Genomic DNA, 21,176 nt, shown 5'->3' with positions numbered 1-21,176 from the left:
AATCTTAGAACTCTGCTCATCAGGCATAAGATGCAAATTAGATATTTTAAAATAGTCAGACAATTATGCACACCAATACGCTTCCAGTGCGAGGAGCTTCATGCCAACAGCATGAGGTCAGCAAGTTATCTCAGGATGTTCACCTCAAACACATGACTGTACAGAACACCATCATTATTCAAAAGAATCATTTGACCACAGCAGACAGTCAGTTGCCCACTGATGAAACACTGCCAAGTCATGAATTCCAAAAACAAAATGATTGCTTAACAACCTTTTGGCAAATGACTACAATTATGAGAGCACTGTCCTTCCCTGGCGTGAGTAAAATAATGAAGCCAGTCTCAATATATTGACTGTACTTTTTTGAAAAGAGATATAATAATATTCTATTGCAATTCTTCAGTACTCCAAATGCCCTTCGATTATAGAAGTCATGTCAGTATTGAGACCATGAAAGTTTCTAATTTACATCAGTGATTTACATTTAGCAACTCAATACAAATTGGTCAAATTTGCAAAGGGTGGCAAATGAAGAGGGCCAGTGAGATTAAAAGAGGCAGCCTAGAAATTGCAGAATGAGCTCAGTGCAATAGAAATGGTTTGAAACAATTAATGCAGAAAAATATGAAGTATTTCAACCAGAAAGGGAAAATAGGTGTCAAATGTCCTCTGTGAATGATATTGAAGTAACTAAGGATGTAGAGTGACTCTTGGTAGACTGGATGTTCAACATGTTCGGTCAATGTCAAACAATAAAGGCGAATAGAATGTTGAAGTACACAGTCAAGTCAGAGGAAATAATGGCTAACTAGAACTCTAGTCAGGCCACACCTTGAGCATGATGACCAATTCTGGCTGCTAAGAAACAAGCGAGACAGTCAAGGCAAGCAATACAGAGAAGAAACACCAAACTGAATCCTAGTATCAGGGGCCTGAGTTATGAGGGAAAGCCTGGAGAGAAGTATGCTTTTAAATGTGGATAGGGGGTGTCTGAGGTGTGACCTTACCATGGTGCATAAGAAAGCGAAGGATAGGTCAACCTACCTTAATAACAACCATGTGAGTAGGATGAGGGGATACAGGCTTGGACTAGTAAAAGGTAAATTTAGGATTGCTATCAGGAAGTTCTTCATCCATTACCGAGTATTTGCAGTACAGAGACAGGGCATTTAGCCCAACTAGTCCATGCAGAGTCTATGCTCCACACAAGCCTCCTACCACCTTCTTCATCAAACCCCATCAACATATCCTATTCCTTTCTTCCTCATGTCACTATCTAGTTTTGAAAGAGTATTCACCTCAACTGCTCCCTGCGGTACTGAGTTCCACATTCTAACCACACTTTGGGTGAAGAAGTTTCTCCTGATTCCCTATTGGATTTATTAGTGACTGTCTTATGTTTGTGATCCATTTCTGGTCTTGTCCAAAATTGGAAATACCTTCTCTGCATGTTTTTTTTTCTGTTCGTGGAATATAGGCATCGCTGGCTAGGCCAGCATTTATTGCCCATCCTTAACTGTCCCTGAGAAGGTGGTAGTGAACTTCTTGAAATGCTGCAGCCTATGTGGTGTGGGCTGTATACCCACAGTGCTGTTAGGGAGGGAGTATCTGGATTTTGATCCAGCAACAGTGAAGGAACAGTGAAAAAGTTCTAAGCCAGGGTGGTTACAAGTCAGGATACCCATCAAACCGTGTCATAATCTGCCTCTATCAGGTCATTCTTTAGTCTTCACTTTTATAGAGAAAAGGGCACCAGTCTGATAGTTATAACCTCCCAGTTCAATTGATCAATCCTTAGAATAGACGTCCAGATGGATAGGTGCAGGCAAAAATCTAAGAACCAAGATGGGCTGAATGCCTTTATTAACTGTAGTTACCTTGTGATCTGGAGTTCTTTCTCTCTTACCCTAATAAAGATCTAACTGGGATTATACCGCAGAGTTTTAAAGGACAGTGCAAGCTCCTTCAAAAAACATTCAATTTATCTAAATGAGCTGCTTTAAAAAAAAAATTACATGTCCAGGGATATTCTGAGGTTTGGAAGAAATTGAACAACTCAACAAAGTTAACAGGCAGAATTTAGCTTAGTTTAAGTAAATTAACTGTCTTTCTCCCCCTCCTACACACCCCACCCCCCACCCCCCCAAAGTCCCTGTGAACATAGGGCAGTTTCCATGGCAGAATATTGCCGTCGACATGCAACAGCAGGGCCGACCTGTAAAATGGTGCGTGAGGATGTCGGGCATGCGTCCCGAAGTCATCATGCATCATTTCGATATTTCGTTTGGCGGGCGCGTACTGCCGAACTGTCAACGGCCTATTAAAGCCATTAAAAAAAGCAATTAAAGTTGTTTGCAATGCTGCCCATCCAACCTTAAGGTTGGCCTTCGAGTTTTTCAGGAAACCTCATCCACGGTTGGGAGTTAATTGGCCCACCCGCATAAAATGGCGGCGCCCAGCCGATTGCAGGCGACAATCGGCTCCGCGTCCACCCCCCGCCCGACATAGGTAAGATTCTACACCATGTCTATCTTATTGCTACATCATGATGTGTGTTGGATTGAGGATTAATGTGTCAGCTCCAACCATCACAGCAGAGCTGACACAATTCTCAACACTGCCTAAGTAGTAGATTTTGATGGAAATAATGAAACAGAATCAGAGCGAGTTTCTGTTGCTCTCTGCTAGGGACTTTGTACTAAATGTGCACTACAATAAGAAAACTGGACATAGGGCACTAGGAAGTTTAGGCTTAACACCTTAAGATGACCAAAACTGATCTGTACAGCTCAACTGTTGAGGTTAAATCAACTGGAAACATCTGCAATAAAGGTTTATTATTTTGATTGTTCTTCCGCATTGTGCATCCTGCTGAGCCCATGTGGGGACCATGATGATGTAAAAATTGAATATCATACAGGCCTACTTAACAGTAAACCGCATCTGTATCACCCAGTGAAGCATGAAAACTGAAACCTTGGAGCATATGCTGATCATTTAGTTCTACAAAATTGCATACCAAAGAGGAAAAAGCATATCATTTCTGTACTGGTTGATCATAAGATCTTGGTACCAGGAGAGGTTACCCATTATAATTAGCGCTACAAATATGGTTTTAAATAGAGAATTTTGTTTGGATACACTAGCTCTTCACAGGCCTCAAGCTATCAGCTGGAACACAAAAGGTTAATCATTTGTGTTACTGATCAGTGAAACTGGCAATATTATATCCACTTCAGAGTGAGTGCACTGTAGACGAACATATGAACATAACGAATTAGGAGCAGGAGTAGGCCACTTGGCCCTTCGAGCCATTACATAATATTTTCAATTTCAATGTAAATAGGTTAGATAAATACAACTCAAACAGAAAACCAGCTGGACTTTTCTTTTAACAGCTGTTAAAAATGAGCACACCCTCGTACATAGCTATGTTCCATTGTTCTATGGTTAGTCATTTCAAATCAGCCTGATACACTTTACTGCCACCTAGTGATCTTGTTGTGAACTAGATGCGGAAAAACAAATTTGGAAGTGTCCAAAAAAATTAAATAAATTGTGATGGACTTAATGTTTCGTCATTTTCCCTTGCAAAGTTGAAAACTTTTTCTTTTGTTGGGGCTGGATGACCCAGAAGGCCTTTTCCACCTTGTTTTTATTTTGGGTTAAAGAATATTTTGCATTTTTGCTTTCTGCTCAGCAAATGTCACTCAGCTCAAAGGCATTGGTAGTTATGTTATGTTTGGAGAGGTTTTTGCTCATTCTGTCAAGGAAGAAAAATGAAAATTGCCTGCTTGGAAGTTACGATGCTAAACTGCCCTGAGCTTCTCTAGATTGCCTTTCCCAGAAGATACAGGGCTAGCTGAAAGATAGCAAGTAAAGTTACATCCAGCTGTTAGAAGGAGCGACTATTCTGTTTGTGCGTGTGACCAGCCTTAAAGTGGACAACTGAGCTTCTGTAATAAACAGCAGCACTACTGGAAAGACTAAATTCAATATTTATTTTCCACACTGCTATTTTAAAATATGAAAAGAAAGTCAGGGTCCTAATGAAATAATTTCCCCCAAGTCTCTGTTTTTGAACACAATAGTAATTTTATTTGTTATAAATAACAACTGAAGGACGGTGCCTGGGAGCGAGCATTCTGTTAATTAATTCAGGTCTTTCAGGCAAACAATATGATTTCCAACATCAGGGACTTTTTCCAATTGTTTGCTAATCTCCCGAGGGAGTTAAATAACCTTCATCTCAAATGGAGTAATAGCTTCTGGGTTCCAGCCCAACACAATCTGGCCAACAAAGCTCTATTACTATCCCCACTGTCTCGCACTCTGAAAGATTAGCTGTCTGCTCTTTGTGGCCTGATCCTTCCCATCTTGGTAACTTCCTCTAATCCTACCAACCTTTCGCTCCCAACATCACTTTTACTCTGACCTCTTGTGCATCATCCCTGTCTTTGCCCACCGCAGTTTCCATGCCTTCAGCCACCTATGCCCCCAAGTGCTGGGATACTCTCCATAAACCTCTCCTCCTTAATGACCCTCCTTAAAATCCATCTTTTTGACCAACCTTTTCTTCAGCTCCCACCCTTTCAATATCCCCTTTTTGGGCTTGGCCTCTTTTTTTAAAAAATATTTCTGCCTCTGAAGCACCGGCTATGCTTCTTCTACATTAAATGTAAATTCTTGTTGCTGCTGCTTGAAATAATTATTATAGAACAGTGTCTCCAGGAACCAAACAGGTTTGCATCTGAACAGCATTAAAAATCCGGTGATGTCACCTTTCTTTGCACACAACTGCCAAGCACTTTATTCGCCTTTAAACAAATCACAGGGAATTAATTGGCTATCAATTTTCAGGATTCACTTCCCGCTAATCCAAAACAGAAGAGCAGCCCATCAAACAGTTGAAGGAGCATTCTAAAAGTGCACCAAGTGGCCTCAAGCAAACATTTTCTTCAATCTAGAAACTACCTTTCACACAAACTGTACCTTCTATCCCTCCAAACTATATAACTGTGTGACAAATAACCAGAGTTTTATGGTATGCCACCAAGTTAAAATGTTTGGAAATGGTATCTATATAATTCAAAATGAGACTAGTGTTATTCTGCAATTAGCAAAAGGTAAACTATAATGGTCTGTAAACTACTTGATCATCTGTTTCTATTGGTGGTCTTCCTTATAAGATTAATCCTATTCTATTCATGCAGGAATCAACAGCTAGAACATTAGATGATTCTGAGGCAAATCTATTTCACAAATCTAATATTTTACGAGAAAACGTTTCTTCCGAACTCCAGCTTTCACAATTTTGTTGCATGTGTGTTTTCTCATTCTGCAGTCACAAGTGAAGTTTAAATAGTTGATTCGTCCTAGTAGACGTTCCCTGAATCCTCTCCTATATAATGCCATTTTCAAGGTAAGATGTATGAAAAAGTGCCCCCAAATGTTCCACATGTGGTGTGGATCATCAGTCCAATAACAAAGAGCTGAAGTAACCTGGTTAACTTAATTAGATGCTTTTCAGATGCATTCCAGAAATTGACTAAGCTAGCTTATAACAACCCAACAATGAGTCAACCCTGGTGCAGACTGTGACATTTATTCAGACAGCAACCTTCCTGAATGGCAAAGCAAGCTCAGCAGGCAAAAGGAGGGACTTAAAGTTGCAATGATTATAAAGTTCTAACTAAAAATTAACTGCAATCGGTGCGGCTAAAGATCTTGAGTGAATTATTCATTAAACAAGGTTAGAAGTAAAAGATGCGCCTGTATAAATAGTAGTGATGATTCCAAAAACAAGTATATTTTTTCATTAGTCTACATTTTCAGGCTGAGCTACTGTGCACCAAAAAATCCCGAGTAGGTTTTACTAAGGTTAGAGAGTTTTATTTTTAGATTGGTTTAAGCTTGTGGCCTGGAATGAAGACAGGGTAAAACTGAACCGAAGAGAGTCCAAGATCAGCAGATAGCGGAGGCTGGGCTGGAGACCGACGGTACATGCTGTGTGGGTCAGAGGCTCGGGTTGTACTGAGGCCATGTCCGGAAGGCAAGTAAGGCTAGTGGTCAGGAAGTAGGCCAGGGATGGATGTCAAAAGGCAAACCAGGGATGGAAGCTGGGAAATTGGCCAGCCTTTCGCCAAGAGATGACCACACAAATCAGCTCCAGTTCAGGTAGCAGCGGTGCAATATGAGGAAAGGTCAGCAGCAGGAAAGGGGGGCAGTCAGCCCTGGGTAATCACATGAATCCTGGTGAACAAGCAGAGGAGCCTAACGTGCTCTTCTTGTCCCAAACCCCTCCCCAACTTAAACCAGCTTATATTTCACCCCTTTCCTATTTTTACTTAGTTCTGTTGAAGGGTCATGAGGACTCGAAACGTCAACTGTGCTCTTCTCCGCCGATGCTGCCAGACCTGCTGAGTTTTTCCAGGTATTTTTGTTTTTGTTTTTGTTTTGGATTTGGATTTCCAGCATCCGCAGCTCTTTGCTTTTATATGAGTGAATGGCTGTTGACATTTCTCAGGAAACTGGTTTTTAATCAAACAGGGAAGTTCTTATTGAAACATATAAGCGGGAGGGGGCTTGACAGGGTAGATAGACGCCGGGAGGATGTTTCCCCCGGTGAGGAAATCCGGATCTAGCGGACAGTTTAAAAATAAGGGGTCTCACATTTAAGGCGGAGATGGAGGAGGAATTCTTTCTCCCGGATTGTCATTAATTGGAATTCCCTTCCACAGAGAGCAGCAGAGGCTGGGTCATTAAATATATTCAAGGCTGAGTTGGACAAATTTTTGATTGACAAGAGAGTCAAGGGTTGTGGGGGACAGACAGAAAAGTGGGGTTAAGGCCACAGTCAGAACAGCCATGATCTTACTGAACGGCAGAGCAAGCTCAATGAGCCAAATGGCCCATTCCTCCTCCTACTCCTTATGATCTTATTAGATTAGTCAATGGCGATAGAAAGAATAAAAAAACATTTTTATACTTTCATGTTTCATAATTTAACCGCCAGCTAATTAAATAAAATGAACAATCTAAATTTATAATGAAAATAACAGTGAGAAGGGAAACTGAAAAAGTCAGAGGAAAACTTGTAAATCTCCTCACTGTTGATTCTAGAGTGATAGGGGCAGAGGCCTGGGCTTAGGGTCACCTCTCGAGTGAGAAGATGAGAACCAAAATTAAATAGGCAGCAGGGAAGAAAATTACACTTGTAAATGTGACATTCAGTTTTTTATACTTCTGTGTGGAAAGTGGTGACAGATAATAGAGTGGCACATTTGTAATTGAGCTTTTCTTAAAAAAAAAAATACATTTCTTCTGCTTGGAATTTCATTTTTAAAAATATTTTTTAAAGCATGTTGCATTGCTCATCCTGTGACTTTTAGTTTTTGATAATGATGGTACCCGAACTCCAAACAAAGGTGGCTTTGCTTCAAGAGCATTGTTATAGACAACAGGCTGCCATTAGTAAAATAAAAACAGAAAATGCTGGAAAAACTCAGCAGGTCGGACAGCAAAACGTTAATTCTGTTTCTCTCTCCGCAGATGCTGTCCAACCTGCTGAGTTTTTCCAGTATTTTCTGTTTTTATTTCATGTTTCCAGCATCCGCAATATTTTGCTTTTATCTTACTGCCATTAATGGCATGTGATGGGGATGAAAGGTTTAAATCCAGTCACAAAAGGAATATTCCGTGTGGGACTCCTCCAAAGGATATCACATGTGTTCCTCTCAGCGAGTGTGAAAGTACATTGTTTATCTAATTAGGATATGGCATTTTCAAAATGCTATGTTCACATTACAAACTGTTTTATAAATTGAGTGACAGTGCTTACCAGTAAAGATACAAATCACATGAAACCTCACTGCGTGGCACGCCATGAAATTACAGGAACACACATATGCAAACTACTATTTTCCTAAAACTGACTCTGACTAGGAAAAATATTCTTAGACATTCCTTTGCTTACCTGAAGTTCTCCTGGTTTAAAAATCATGATAACACATATTCGGTATTCCCAACAAACAAGTAAAATTCTTTTCACTGACTGTAACATTTGGCTATCAAATCACATCCCCAAGTAACATGCTGGAAAACACAGTTGATTTGCTTGCATGTGTACAGAGATGGTATGTGATTTTTCAAAATTCTGCATTGTCTACTAATTATCTCCATATTGTTATTTTTTGGGGCAAATCGAAAAATAAATAAATATCAGCTGGAATAAAAGTTTGTGCTTTGAAAAATCCTTTCAACCATAAAAGTCTCCCAGCAATTCGACATTTGTAGAATTAAACTGGTTTCCCTTTGCAAGTCATTTGCTGCACTTTCAGTTCCAACCAGGAGGACCATCTGGGCTGCAAAGATTCCTGTCAATGCTATTGCACAATGGCTGGCAGAAAGGAAGACTCTAGCTGGGTGATCTAAAAAATAAGCGTGGTTCTAAAGTCCATTTTGTTCATTATCTAGATTCTTTGCTTGGTGACAATATAAATTCTGAACATCACTGCATACTCACTCTTTTCATGCTGACCTCTCTCCCCCCCTCTCTCTCTCTACAGCTCTGTGGGTGTACCCTCACCACATGGACTGCAGTGGTTCAAGAGGGCAGCTCACCACCACCTTCTCAAAGGCCATTAACGGATGGGCAATAAATCCTGGCCTTGCCAGCAATGCCCACATCCCATGAACAAATAAATAAATTGGCTCTTAATATATAAAAACACCCATTCACAGTTAATAGCCAGTGTTGCAAATTTAAAATAACTTGCAATAAAACCACTACACAAGTGAGTATTGATGTGCATGCAATCTGCTGACCCACACTTTTCTTCCTGATGTGCATACTTAGATTGAATAAGTCAGATGAGAGTTTTAATTGCAAACTGTTAGTGAATTCCTGATCCAGGCATTGAACTAACCGGAGATAGATCTCTGCAGGGAGCCACCTTATATGGGGTATTATTGTGGAACCCTCACAAGAGTGAGGTCAATGAGGAACTTATCCAACTTCTCAGTAAAGAATCAGATTGTGTCTTATATAGGCAACGACTGATTGCTTGCCAAGGGCCAAATCAGGGCAGAATTTGGGGAATGGTAGCATAGTGGTAATGTTACTGGGCTAGTAATCCAAAGGCCTGGGCTAATGCTCCAAAGGCATGAGTTCAAATCTCACCACAGCAGCTGGGGGAATTTAAATTCAATTAAATAGTAAATCTGGGAAAAAATGCTAGTCCCTCCAGATCCATAGTAACATGGTTGGTTCTTAACTGCCCTCTGAAATGGCCAAATGGCCCAGCCAGGCACTCAGTTATATCAAACTGGTACACAAAAAAGCAGTGTGGGTGTACCTTCAACAGGGGGACAGCGGCAGTTGAAGAAAGCTGCTCATGGCTACCTTCTCAAGGGCAATGCTGCCCTGTCAGTGACACTCAAGCCTCAAGAATCAGTAGATAAAAGAAAAAAAAATGGATGAATTTTACCAAACTAAAGGTCATACATGTCCCAAGGATACATGGGCAGGGATGGGGGCGGGGGTGGGGGGGGGCAGGAGTAGGGAGTGCAGGTTGAAGGGGCAACTGGGAAATTTAATACCATCATTAATTATACAAAATTAGACAATTTCACAAGAAAGCACATTGGTGAAATCTATCCAGTAATTTGCTTTCTTCAAAAAAAAACCCCAAATATTTCCTTCTCAGGTTTCTGCTCACTGCCTCCTCGGTAGACATTTCATCTTTTGCTATATGTTCACATATGCTGATGTGACTGGCTGTAACTGGGATCTGTGCTGGGGTGTAACAATCCTACTCTTTGAAAATAGTAGCAAGGAAAATCCATTTTGGAAAATATCGGTTACCTGAAAATTTAAATGCAGCAGGATCTAATCTGCTCACCTCAATGTCAACATCTCCAGCAACGTAAAATTGGAGTAATTCGGATTGTGTTAATGAGATTCGCTTGTTTACTATATTTACTCAGGGCCTGCAATATTCAAGTTACAGCTAAAAGAGCACTTCAAGTGTTACAAAAAGAAATTGTTACTTTTTTTGACAAAAAATAAACAAACACTGGAATTTCAGCTTTATAAACAATGGAACGTTTCAGCTTATTTTTTGTGCCTGAAACAGGTAGCACACTAGCAGCCAGGAGCACAAGGTCCATCGAAAATGAGGCTCAGAGCCTCATCAGCATACTCCAGAGGAGCCGAAGAGGCCAATATGCTGACCAAAGTCAGATCCAAAGTTTCACGAGGCCAAAGTTAATCCTGGCTTCGGGGACAGTGTTGCGATCAGTGCGAGTCAGAGCCACCATTTTGTTGGCAGCCTTCACAAGCAGTACTTTTTAAGACACATGGAGACCTGGTTAGCCTGAATGCAACAAGCCCAGTGCTGGCTGTGTTCAGAGCAGTCTAATTTCAGTTAGAGGGCCTCAAAGAAGTGTCAGGCCTCCTTAAAGCACTTTGTCCAGGAGCGGACGCCACACTTTCGGCTTGGAATACATATGCTCGTGTCACCTACCATATTTGATGCTTAGGCATCTATGCCTGTAAAACGGGCAAGGGTCAACGAATTTCTAGGTTTGTGTGTATTTTTTGATGTATAAAGTAACAAATAAAGTTACATTTTAACCATTTCTGCACTTTAACAGGGAGATTTTACAATATAGAAATTATAAACCATTCAGAGTATAAGGTCATCTACTCAACTTTCTTTCTCTTTAAATCACAAGATTGATTTCCAGAGAAGAGGGTGGGGGGTCTATTTCCCAACAGCACTGGCAACAAACAACAAGCATGCCAAGAATGTGAAACTGACATCCCTGCTGACACACTGTGCTCTTTCAAGAGCTGCCTTCCTGTTCACTCTAAAGGTAAAAACAACAGCTGATGATCCATCAAGGCCTCGCTGGGTCTCAATTCCCGGATTCATCCTTAATCTGCACCTGCTGTTCCATTTCACGTAGCACATAACAGGCCCAGTTAGCTGGCAGGTTATTGTGTACCAGGAGCTTAATGGTATGACATAGTCAAAATGCTTGCTGGATGTTCAGAAGTTCTGCTCAGCTTACATGTTACTGGCTTTGCAATCAATACAAGGTTTGGTATTATTTAACACAAATTTGAAACTATCATCTGAGTAAAGCAAATTCTGTTGAGTGTTTTAGGAAAATACCCTAGCATATTAAGCTATACTGGTATGTTTATTTGTAGCAATGTTATCTTCTAATGGTAGGACAATGTGCACAATTAACTATATAATGGCAAACCCCATAAGGAGTGACTTTAGCCCTCTTTATGCTGTAAATTTAACTCCAGCATTATTAGAGCATAAAGATTAACACAGTGAGTTGTAAAGGCTCAACCTTTAGAGAAAAAGTAAATGGAGAGCTGGCGTGATACAAACTTTCAGTTGTGCCACTTTCTTTTTATTGTAGTGACATGCCATCAGTTCCACAGCTGCTTAAATGCATTGTAAACTTTTCACCCTGCTTTTTTTGTATGCAATAGACTTTTGATTAGCTCACTAGTACTTAGATGAACTGTACCGATCAATTGGGTACAAGTGTAAAGAGGAATTTCTATGCACCAGCCTTGTTTCAGTACACTCAGACCCTATTCCCATCACTTGCTAGCCGAGAACACACATAGCCAGTCAACTTACATTATACAATTTTGGTTCAAACTCATTTTTAAATCAAGTTTATTACTTGTTCGAGATGCAATCCTCAGCTTGTTAAATTTAGATTTGTAAAACCTAACGAGTTTCATTTAATGCGATTTGCAGAGTACTCAAAGTTTAGCACTATGGAATACAGCAATTGCTCAGATTTTACTGAATAACCACATTAAGTGATCAAAAAAATAAATGTTAGATTCCAAGTGCCATTCTCAAAAACTTTGCTGATCTGCTAAATGTCACTCTGCAAATATTCTAATTATAGAACATGCGCCATCTGTCATTTACCTAAAAAAGCACCAACCTTCATGATTAGTTCCTTACAATGTGACTTTTTTTTTAATGATCACATAACGCCAAATGGAAGACATCAAACCCTCCTCCAAAGATAGACAGTGTCCTTGGGTAACTTTTCAGGAAGAACAACCAGTTATTAGGGCATATGTGTTTAATAATCAGATGGGCATTGGGTGTCAGACATCCAACACACTCCGATGGCCTTGAACCCACTTGCAGTTATGCTTGTTGTGTAAGATCATACTGATATTGACTCCCTTTGGCCCAGGTTTATTTCAGATGTCAGTGGTGGAGTTAATATGCCCTGAGCAACAATATTGTCAATGGACACACCTTAGATGCCAAATACTTTCATCAGGCAAGTAGGCTTCACTGGTATAGCACAGCAGCAACAACCAGCCAAACACGATTTTAAATCAATAGCATTTCTAAAACAACTTGGGTCCAACCAATTGCACACATTAAATTCTTAGACCACCTGCAAATGAGTACATTTTTCAGAAAAAAAAATCCTTGACAAAGGTGGCTAAGGATGCCAAGTGTAAAATTCAGTTGTAAAAACTTAAATCACAATGATGCACAGTCTCTCTTCCTAGCTCCCCAATAAACCAAAAGCTCTTCTCCAATGATTTATATGGGTAGGTTTCTTTCTCACTGCAATTAGAGATCTATTTATTAATGTATTCATAAAAATGGTTCACTACTTGGCAAATCAAATTGAATTGATGATACAAATTTAAAAGGTTGCTTTGGGTATCATTTTATGAAAAGCCAAAGTTCAGTATGTGGCACCCACATTCATTATCTGAACAAATTCTACATGCAGGACATTGGCAGGGTAATGCCAGCTTTGCCTTTATGTGCAAGGTAAGATTATTTCACTGCAGTTACCTTTGAATACCTCAGTGGCTGATGGTTCATGTCAACATTTGGTGTGCTCAACAACTTAATTTTCCAGGGACTTCCTTGGACAGTGTTCACATGTCGATTTGGACAAATTACAGTTTAGATGGCAACCACTGCTCAAGAGATCAAAAGGTCCTTTATATTTTAGATCAGATTTGTTTGTTCAATTATACTGGTAATGGATGCATGAGGGAAACTTATAAGGATAGATATTTGTAGGAAACTCATGGACATCCAAACATCTTGTATACAGAAATGTATAGTCTGTCCACCATCTACAAGGCACAAGTCAGGAGTGTGATGGAATACTCTCCACTTGCCTGAATTAGTGTAGCTCCAACAATACTCAAGAAGCTTGACACCATCTAGGACAAAGCCCACTTGATTGGCACCCCATCCACAAATATTCACTCCCACTACCACCGACACACAGTGGCAACAGTGTGCACCATCTCCAGGATGCAATGAAAAGGAACTCACCAAGCCCCCTTAGACAGCACCTTCCAAACCCATGACCACTACCATCAAGAAGGAAAAGGGCAGCAGGCACATGGGAACACCTCCACCAGGACGTTCCCCTCCAAGCTACTTGACTTGGAAATATAAAGCCATTCCTTCACTATCACTGGGTCAAAATTCTGGAACTCCCTACATAACAGCATGGGGGCTGTGCCTACACCACATGGACTGCAGCAGTTCAAGAAGGCAGCTCATCACCACCTTCTCAAGGGCAATAAAGGCTAGCCTAGCCAACAATGCCCACATCCCATGAATGAATAAAAAGAAAATGTTTCAGGAGTCATCAGAGTGCATGATGAGCACACAAACAAATTCTTGTTTGAGAAGGGAGTCAGGCAGGGGTGTCTTCTGTCATCCATGCTGTTTAGTTCTGTGGGAGAGAAGATAATGCAGGATGATGAGTTATCAGTGAGATGTGGCTGCATCACAGGAGATCATAACATATGGAATCTCAGGTATGCAGGTGACACCACACTCATAGCCAGAACAAAGGAAGAGCTAGAGGCTATGGCAGGCCTAATCAAAAGACACAGTGAGTCTGTACAGTCCAAAGTTATGGCTCGAAATGGCAATGGAAAAGTCAAGATTGGAGACATCAAGACGCAGTGGACAAATTCAAGTACCTTGGCTCAATGATAAACGCCAAGTTACATCCAAGAATGAAATCCAGATTAGGTTAGCTACGGCAAGAGTTGAGACCAGTGTCTTAAGTAGCATCTGGAAGTTGAAAAAACATCTAGTACAGTCACTAGTGTGATGTGTTGCACTCTATGGATGTGAGAGTTGGACCCTGAAGAAAGAGGATGAGAGGAGGTTAACAACTTTTGAAGTGTGGGTATGTCGGAGGATGCTCAGAACCAGCTGGATGGACAGGAAGACAAACGAGTGAGTTAGATCAATATGGGAGTTCAGGAATCAAAAGGGTTGCTAGGTACAACTGGAGAGCGAAAGATAGCCAAGTACGGACTTTGGAAACGAGGTCCTGGCAGCTTCGTCCCGGCAGCAATTGAAGGAGAGACTGAGGATAAAACCAGGAGAGGAAGAATAAAAATTGGATGGGTGAATTGCATTGCGACATAGACTGAGGGAGGCTTGAAGAAAACCAAAGGTGAAGCAAGACGATGCCAACAGCCCCAGTAAGGGAATGGTGACAACGAACAAATGAGCCTAAGGGCACCAGAGTTTTGGATCAGTTGAAGCTTATGAAAGGTGGAGGATGGGAGGCTAACCAGGAGAGCATTCAAATAGCCAGATTTGGAGGTGAAAAAGGCATGAATGTGGTTTTGAAAACGGACGGGTTGAGGTAGGGCAGAGGTGGGCCATGCTATGATTACAAAATAGGTGGTCTTACTGGTGGGGAGGAAAAGGGATCAGAAACTCAGCTTGGGGTGAAATAGATCACAAGAGGCTGCCAGTAGTCCAATTTAGTCTGATTCAACAGCCAGGGAGGGAGGCGGGACTAGATCAGCATACAGGAAGTTCTGCCGAGTCACTGAGTGACTCAGTACCCAAAACTGCAGCATAAACAAAGCTAGGAACTGCTAGAGCTAATATTGATGGTTGGCATGGGAAGGAAGCCCAATTCGTGCACAGATTTAAACATGAGTTGCGGAAAGATAAGTCACAGATTTGGGTGTCAACATGTCCAAGGTGTTTGAAGGGAAAGGGAGGTTACAAATTGGGCCTGTAAATCTGGTGTATTTAATGCTTGGTATTGTAAAAATGGAGGAGATGGTGTACTACAAGATTACATTGAATCCAATTAAGAGATTACTGTAAGTAGGCCAACTGTTAATCTTCAGGTCACGGGAATTTCACATGAAAGGATGCTGGAAAGGTACAACTTTTGGATATAATAGGACAAGATCGCTCAGTACAGGGAACTGCTGCTGAATCATTGGGTGGAATTTAATGATGCAACCCCAGCCACCCCCGGAATGAGTCTGGGAGGAGTATGGGGGAGGGGGTGGCCGCACAATTGGGAGGAAAGGCAGAGGATCCGTCGCCTTCCTGATTCCTCTCGCTTAAAGTCAGGGTGGGATAAGTCGAGGATGGCCTCCCTGTCCAGAGGCCAACCAGGGCCCTAAAGTGGCCAAGTAATAGCTATTGAAAGGCCTCACCCTGCCATCACTGGTGGCAGGGAGGCTGCGCAGTAATAGCTGGCTCCAGGGAAGGGGGTGTGTTCAGAGAGAGGTGCCCTCCTGATCAGGCACCTCGTAGCCAATTAACGGCCAGCCAGGGTGAAACGCATGCTGAAAGGCTCAGCACTAACGGGGCGGAGGCAGCAGAAAAAAATGTCCATACATCAGATTTCCTCAAATGAGAACATAGATGATGAAAATTCTGTCAAAACTTTAAAAAAAATAATTAACAGCGGAAACTTCATCCCCGCCCTTGGATGGCGTTTCAAAAAGGCAAAGTCCGCCTGGCAGATTCGCCCGCCCGCCAACTGTGACGTTGGACAGACAGCGAAAAATCACCATCAATTGATTCTTTAATGGCCTTCACAGGCCTCCTAATTGTCGGCAGGTGCATTGCCGACTCGCGCGCGCCTGCCGACTGAAATATCGCGCGAGTGCATGATGGCGTCGGGAAGCTTACCCGACATCATCGTGCGCTATTTCATGCTCGAGCATGTCGGGGCGTCCGCCCGCACATCAAGTGGAAAATTCTACCCCATGTTTACAAAAAAAAATACAAAAGGCTTAATCAGTAAAAGGAATGTTAATTGCAACAATTTCTACACTAGCTACAAGCAGCCAAACAGGATTCCACAGCAGCATCATTTCAAAGCTTCAGTTATTTTTGTACTTATCTATTTTTCAGAGGGTTGTACCAGTGCAGGACATGGCATTGGAGGCCAGGCAAATGTGTATTTCCATTAAAAGTTTTTGAAGGCTGATCAAAAATGAAAAAGGATTGAAGGGATATTCTCGGAGATTTTGTCTTTTGGTAACAATGAGCAAAAGTAAATGATGAATGACAATGAACAGATTTGTCCTGATGGATATGGAAAAGAGCCAGCCTTGCTATGGAGAACAGGAGAAAAATAGTGCCAAGGAAACTGTGCTGAACATGGCAAATTTGCCAGAAAGTAGACTGAAGATTACCTGACCAAGATGGCACCGCAATAGCATAAATTTCTTTAAAAGGAAAGTTTCTTGGTGACGAGTCCCCTGTAAGATACTGGCCGACTCCTGTTGGTAAGTTGAAGTTGAAAGGATGAGCAAGATTCCATATCAACTTTGCACAAAAGTGTAAAAGGGGCGATAGCAAAATCGACAGCCCATTTTAAACATCCTCCAGTCAAAGTCAATATAAATTAAAATCAGGAAAGATGTAAAAACAGGCTACCAACTTGCTATAACCCATGTAACACTATCGTACAAAGTTGATACGTACTCCAGGGGCAGGGTCTTGACACGTAAAATGACACGAGGTGACGTCGGGTGGAACTCCTGATGTCACCTTGTGTCATTTCCATTTTCAGGTCGGCGGGGGCGCAGCCAAGTCAGCTGCGCGCCCGCCGACCTGTCAACAGCCTATTGAGGTCATTGAGAAAGTAATTAAGGTCGTTTGAAGGACATGCCCGTCCAACCTTAAGGTTGGCGGGCAGGCCGGGAGCCCTGGCGGGCTTCAGAAAAAGCATGAAACCTCATCCACGGGCGGGATGAGGTTTCATGAGGGTATTTAAATGTTTAAGAAAGGTTTCAATAAAACTTATGGAAATGTCCCAACTCATGTGACAGTGTCACGTGAGGGGACATGGCAGGGAAATTTTTTTAATAAAAGTTTTAAATGGGAGCCGATCTCCCCGAGGTAGCACTTAGTCTCAGGGAGATCTGTGCGCTCTTTTGTGCGCATGCGCGAAACAGCGCACTCCCGGCTGAGGGAATCTCCCCCTGTCCGCACAGGGAACGCATAGCGCTTCCTGGCAGACATCACGTTGGGTGGGCCTTAATTAGCCCACCCACATAAAATGGCAGCACGACCTCCCCCTGACTGGGGGCGCCAATCGGAGTCACGCCCACCCGCACTCCTGCACATCCTCCCCCCACCCCCACCAACGGTGGGGAAAATTTTTCCCCAGAGCACAATAGCATTAATTTCTTATTTCTAGTGACACCAGGTTAAACAAAGCCTGAAGTATTGAGTCTATGCCAGATTTCTTGCTTACCCACAGGGCTGGTGCCTGCACCATTTGGCATTGTAAGGTCACCCATCATTCCACCTAAAATAAAACAGAGGACAGATCCAGTTTTAAATCTAAGGCATCAGAAAAACATTCTCAATGTATTAGTAATAAAACTGGTCCAAAATAAATAAAAAAATAAATCACATTTTTAAAAAATGGATTTTTCACCAAAAATAAATTATTTGCGAAATAATTAGAATAAGGCTTTTTAAAGTTGCATATTAAATTTGCGGCATTTTAGCAAACTAATACTTCATCGAATCTTCAAAGATAATGATACATGTTGAAGAATATGTATAAGAAAACTAGCCAAACAGAATATTCACTAACAGATTACAGCGATACATCAGGATGCATGTACTACAGAGTGGCTGCTACACGTGTCCATGCTTTGTTCACACAGCTTATTTGGATGAAACCACCATAAATTGACTGCACTTGTGGAAGGAAATTAAAACCACAAAATACCACGATGGTTATCTATTTAATCCGTATGGTATAGCATGTAATCTTTTACTTTTAAAACTGTATTACGTAATATATATTAAAAATTTGAAAAGTTTGTCAAGTTCATCAATTTAAAACTCTAATATAAGCCTGTAATAAACATCTGGTGTTTTAATTTAAAAACCTCAAACCTTTACTTAGAAAGGAACTTAAATTGCATTTATTTAGAATCCTATCACATCCTTATGGTGTCCAATGGTACTTTTGAAGCGCCGTCATTTTCTTTCTTTCGTGGGACATGGGCATTGCTGGCAAAGCCAGCATTTGTTGCCCATCCCTAATTACCGGTGAACTAAAAGGCTTGCTAGGCCATTTCAGAGGCAATTAAGGGTCCGACTGCTGTGGGTCTGGAGTCTCGAGTAGGCCAGATGGAGTAAGAATGGCAGATTTCTTTCCCTAAAGGACGTTAGTGAATGAGATGAGAGTTTAGGACAATCAGTGATAGTTGACATTACTGATACTAGCTTTATATTTTTGAATTTAAATTCTACCAGCTGCCGTGGTGGGATTTGAACCCATGTGCCCAAAGCATTAGCTTGGGCCTCTGGATTACTAATCCAGTGACATAACCACGACGCCACTGTCACCCCTGTCATTGTTGCTGAGTAGACAAATATGGAAGCTGATTTGTGCACAAGGTCCAACAAACAACAAATGAATGACCAAATAATCTACTTTTTTGATCGTGATTGAGGACAGTGGCGCTATGTAGATTTACATCAATTCTTGGGAGCGGCCAGGCAGTGCATGTCCTGCTGCCTACATGGTATGTGCAGCTTTCTTCATTAACATAATTGAAGAATGTGTAGGTACCGGCCTAAGATGCTGCCTGTTCCAGTGACTCAAGTTAAGTCTGTGTAGTGGTGCATGCAAACGGATACCTACCCTAGCATCTTTGATGATGCAGCAACTCCCTTGGTACTACACTCTAGTCTGTAGTGGGGCTTGAACCAGAGATTGGGGTGAGGCAATAGAGGAATTTCAACACAAGGGTGAGAATTTCAAATTTGATATCATGGGCTGAATTCCCTCCCCCCACCCCCACGTCGGGGGGTTGTGCGGGGGCGGGTGGGAGCGAGTGCAAACCCGAGCAGCGCCCCCAATTGGGTGCGCGCCGCCATTTTATGCGGGCGGGCCAATTAAGGCCCGCTCAGCGTGATGCACACCCGGAAGCGCTGTGCGGGCGGGGGAGGGTGGATTCCCTGAGTTGGGGCCTGCGCTCCCTGTGCCTCAGGGACATTTGTTAAAGTTCTGAAACACTTCTGAAAAAAAAAAACTTTTAAGGACACGTCATCTCATGTGAAACTGTCACTTGAGCTGGGACATGTCCATTAATTTTTTCAAAAAAATTTATTTAATTAATAAACCCTTCATGAAACCTCATCGCACCCATGGATGAGGTTTCATGAAAAATGCAAAGGCTGCCTGGGCTCTTTGCCTGCCTGCCAGCCTTAAGGTTGGATGGGCAGCATTATTAACAACTTTAATTACTTTCTTAATGGCCTTAAGAGGCCTTTTGACAGTTCGGCTGCGCGCCCGCCAAACTGACAACCTAAATGACAGGCGGTGATGCTTTGCCCCCGCCCACTGACCCGAAAATTCTGCTCCATGTTGCTGATTGTCGATGGGCAAAATTTTTAGCCCAACCCGCTTGAGTGTATGACGACGCACCGTTGATGTCGGGCGAGCGTCCCGACATCAACACACAGTCACGCGATATCTCGTTCGGTGGGTGCGCGAAGTCGGCAGCATGCCCACCGACAATTAAAAGGCCTGTTAAGGCCATAAAATGATCAGTTAAATAGAATTTTTCGCTGCCCGCCCCCTTTGCACTTTTTAGGAAACCTCATCCACGGGCGGGATGAGGTTTCCTAAAGTAAATTAAAATAAAATAAATTTTTTTTTAAAACTTAATTAATATCACGTCCCTGCTCATGTGACAGGGTCACATGACAGGACATGTCTTGTTACATTTTTAATTTTTTTTTAATATAACTCTTCATCTCCCTGAGGCAGCTCTGTGCTCCTTGCCCCCGGCCTGCACAGGCAGCGCTGAACGTTGGGTGCGCCTTAGTTGGCCCGCCAGCTTATCGTCCCCGATCACAGGCAGTGATCGGCTTCTCGCCCACCCCCGCCCGCCCAACAAGGGCAAGATTCTACCCAAGGTCTGTGAATTAATTTGACGATTCAGCCTTTCAATTCTGTTTTATGATATTACTGCTGGAAATCCTCCTCCCTTTGAAAATAAAGCAATTCAGTAAGAAATCACTTAGCAAACAGAGCAAGTCAGCTCCCATGCGCAGTGATGTTGTAGGTAGCGTTCATGGAGTTCAATGGGTGTACAAGTTAAAACAGGTTTGGAGAAGATAGACAAGGTAAAGCTGTTCCCATTAGTATATGGTAGAAAGACTAGGGGACACAGACATAAAGTTTTGGGCAAATGATACGGGGGGAATATGGGGAAGAACTTTTTTATGCAGCGAGTGGTAATGTCCTGGAACTCGCCGCTGACAAGGGTGGTGGAAGCAGAGACAATTAAATGATTTCAAAATAAAACTGGATGGGTACGCAAAGGAAATAAACTTACAGAATGTGGGAATAGAGTAAGGGGATGGGACTCACTTGTTTGCTCCAAGGAGAGCCAACATGGACTCAGTGGGCTGAATGGCCTCCTTCTGTGCCATAAATGACTATGGCTTTTATTGCCTTTGGTCAGTATTCTTAGTGAAATCATAAATACACGTACTGAGAGCTGTATTAGAAATATTAACCATAGAAAGTCTTCAGAAATATTTTTACAATGCTGTTAAACTGAGCAATCTTGATATATAGGTATTTAAAGCAGTATGGACGGAGATACGATGCAGTGTTACTGTAGACACTTGTTACACACCAGATCATGTGCCTTATACTTTCAGCTTTTATTTATTTTTTTCACAAAGCAACTCTAAGCAGCAGCAAGCAACTGATTCGAATTCCGGCTGCACTTTCTACAGAAGTTAAGTCCTGTCTCTGGTATTATGTCTCTTGCTTGAATGACCGCCGGTATCTATCTCTGATACCTG

At 42.0% G+C, this 21,176-nt stretch overlaps 1 protein-coding gene across 23 annotated transcripts in view; it reads right to left on the bottom strand.

The window, feature by feature from the left end:
• mef2aa (myocyte enhancer factor 2aa) overlaps positions 1 to 21,176 on the bottom strand; it is a 218,775-nt gene that overhangs the window by 18,901 nt on the left and 178,698 nt on the right. For 18 of the 23 annotated variants that reach the window (XM_078530375.1, XM_078530374.1, XM_078530397.1 and 15 more), the window contains one exon: positions 17,587 to 17,640. The exons of the other annotated variants lie outside the window; for them this stretch is intronic. In XM_078530375.1, coding sequence (XP_078386501.1) covers positions 17,587 to 17,640 — 54 coding nt within the window. The remainder of the gene's footprint in view (positions 1 to 17,586; positions 17,641 to 21,176) is intronic. 23 annotated transcript variants of the gene reach the window in all.

This window comes from Cetorhinus maximus, chromosome 26 (assembly GCF_964194155.1).
Source record: "Cetorhinus maximus chromosome 26, sCetMax3.hap1.1, whole genome shotgun sequence".
Lineage (NCBI taxonomy): Eukaryota > Metazoa > Chordata > Chondrichthyes > Lamniformes > Cetorhinidae > Cetorhinus > Cetorhinus maximus.
Note: the sequence above shows the minus strand (reverse complement) of the source record. Positions and strands in the feature narration are given on the sequence as shown.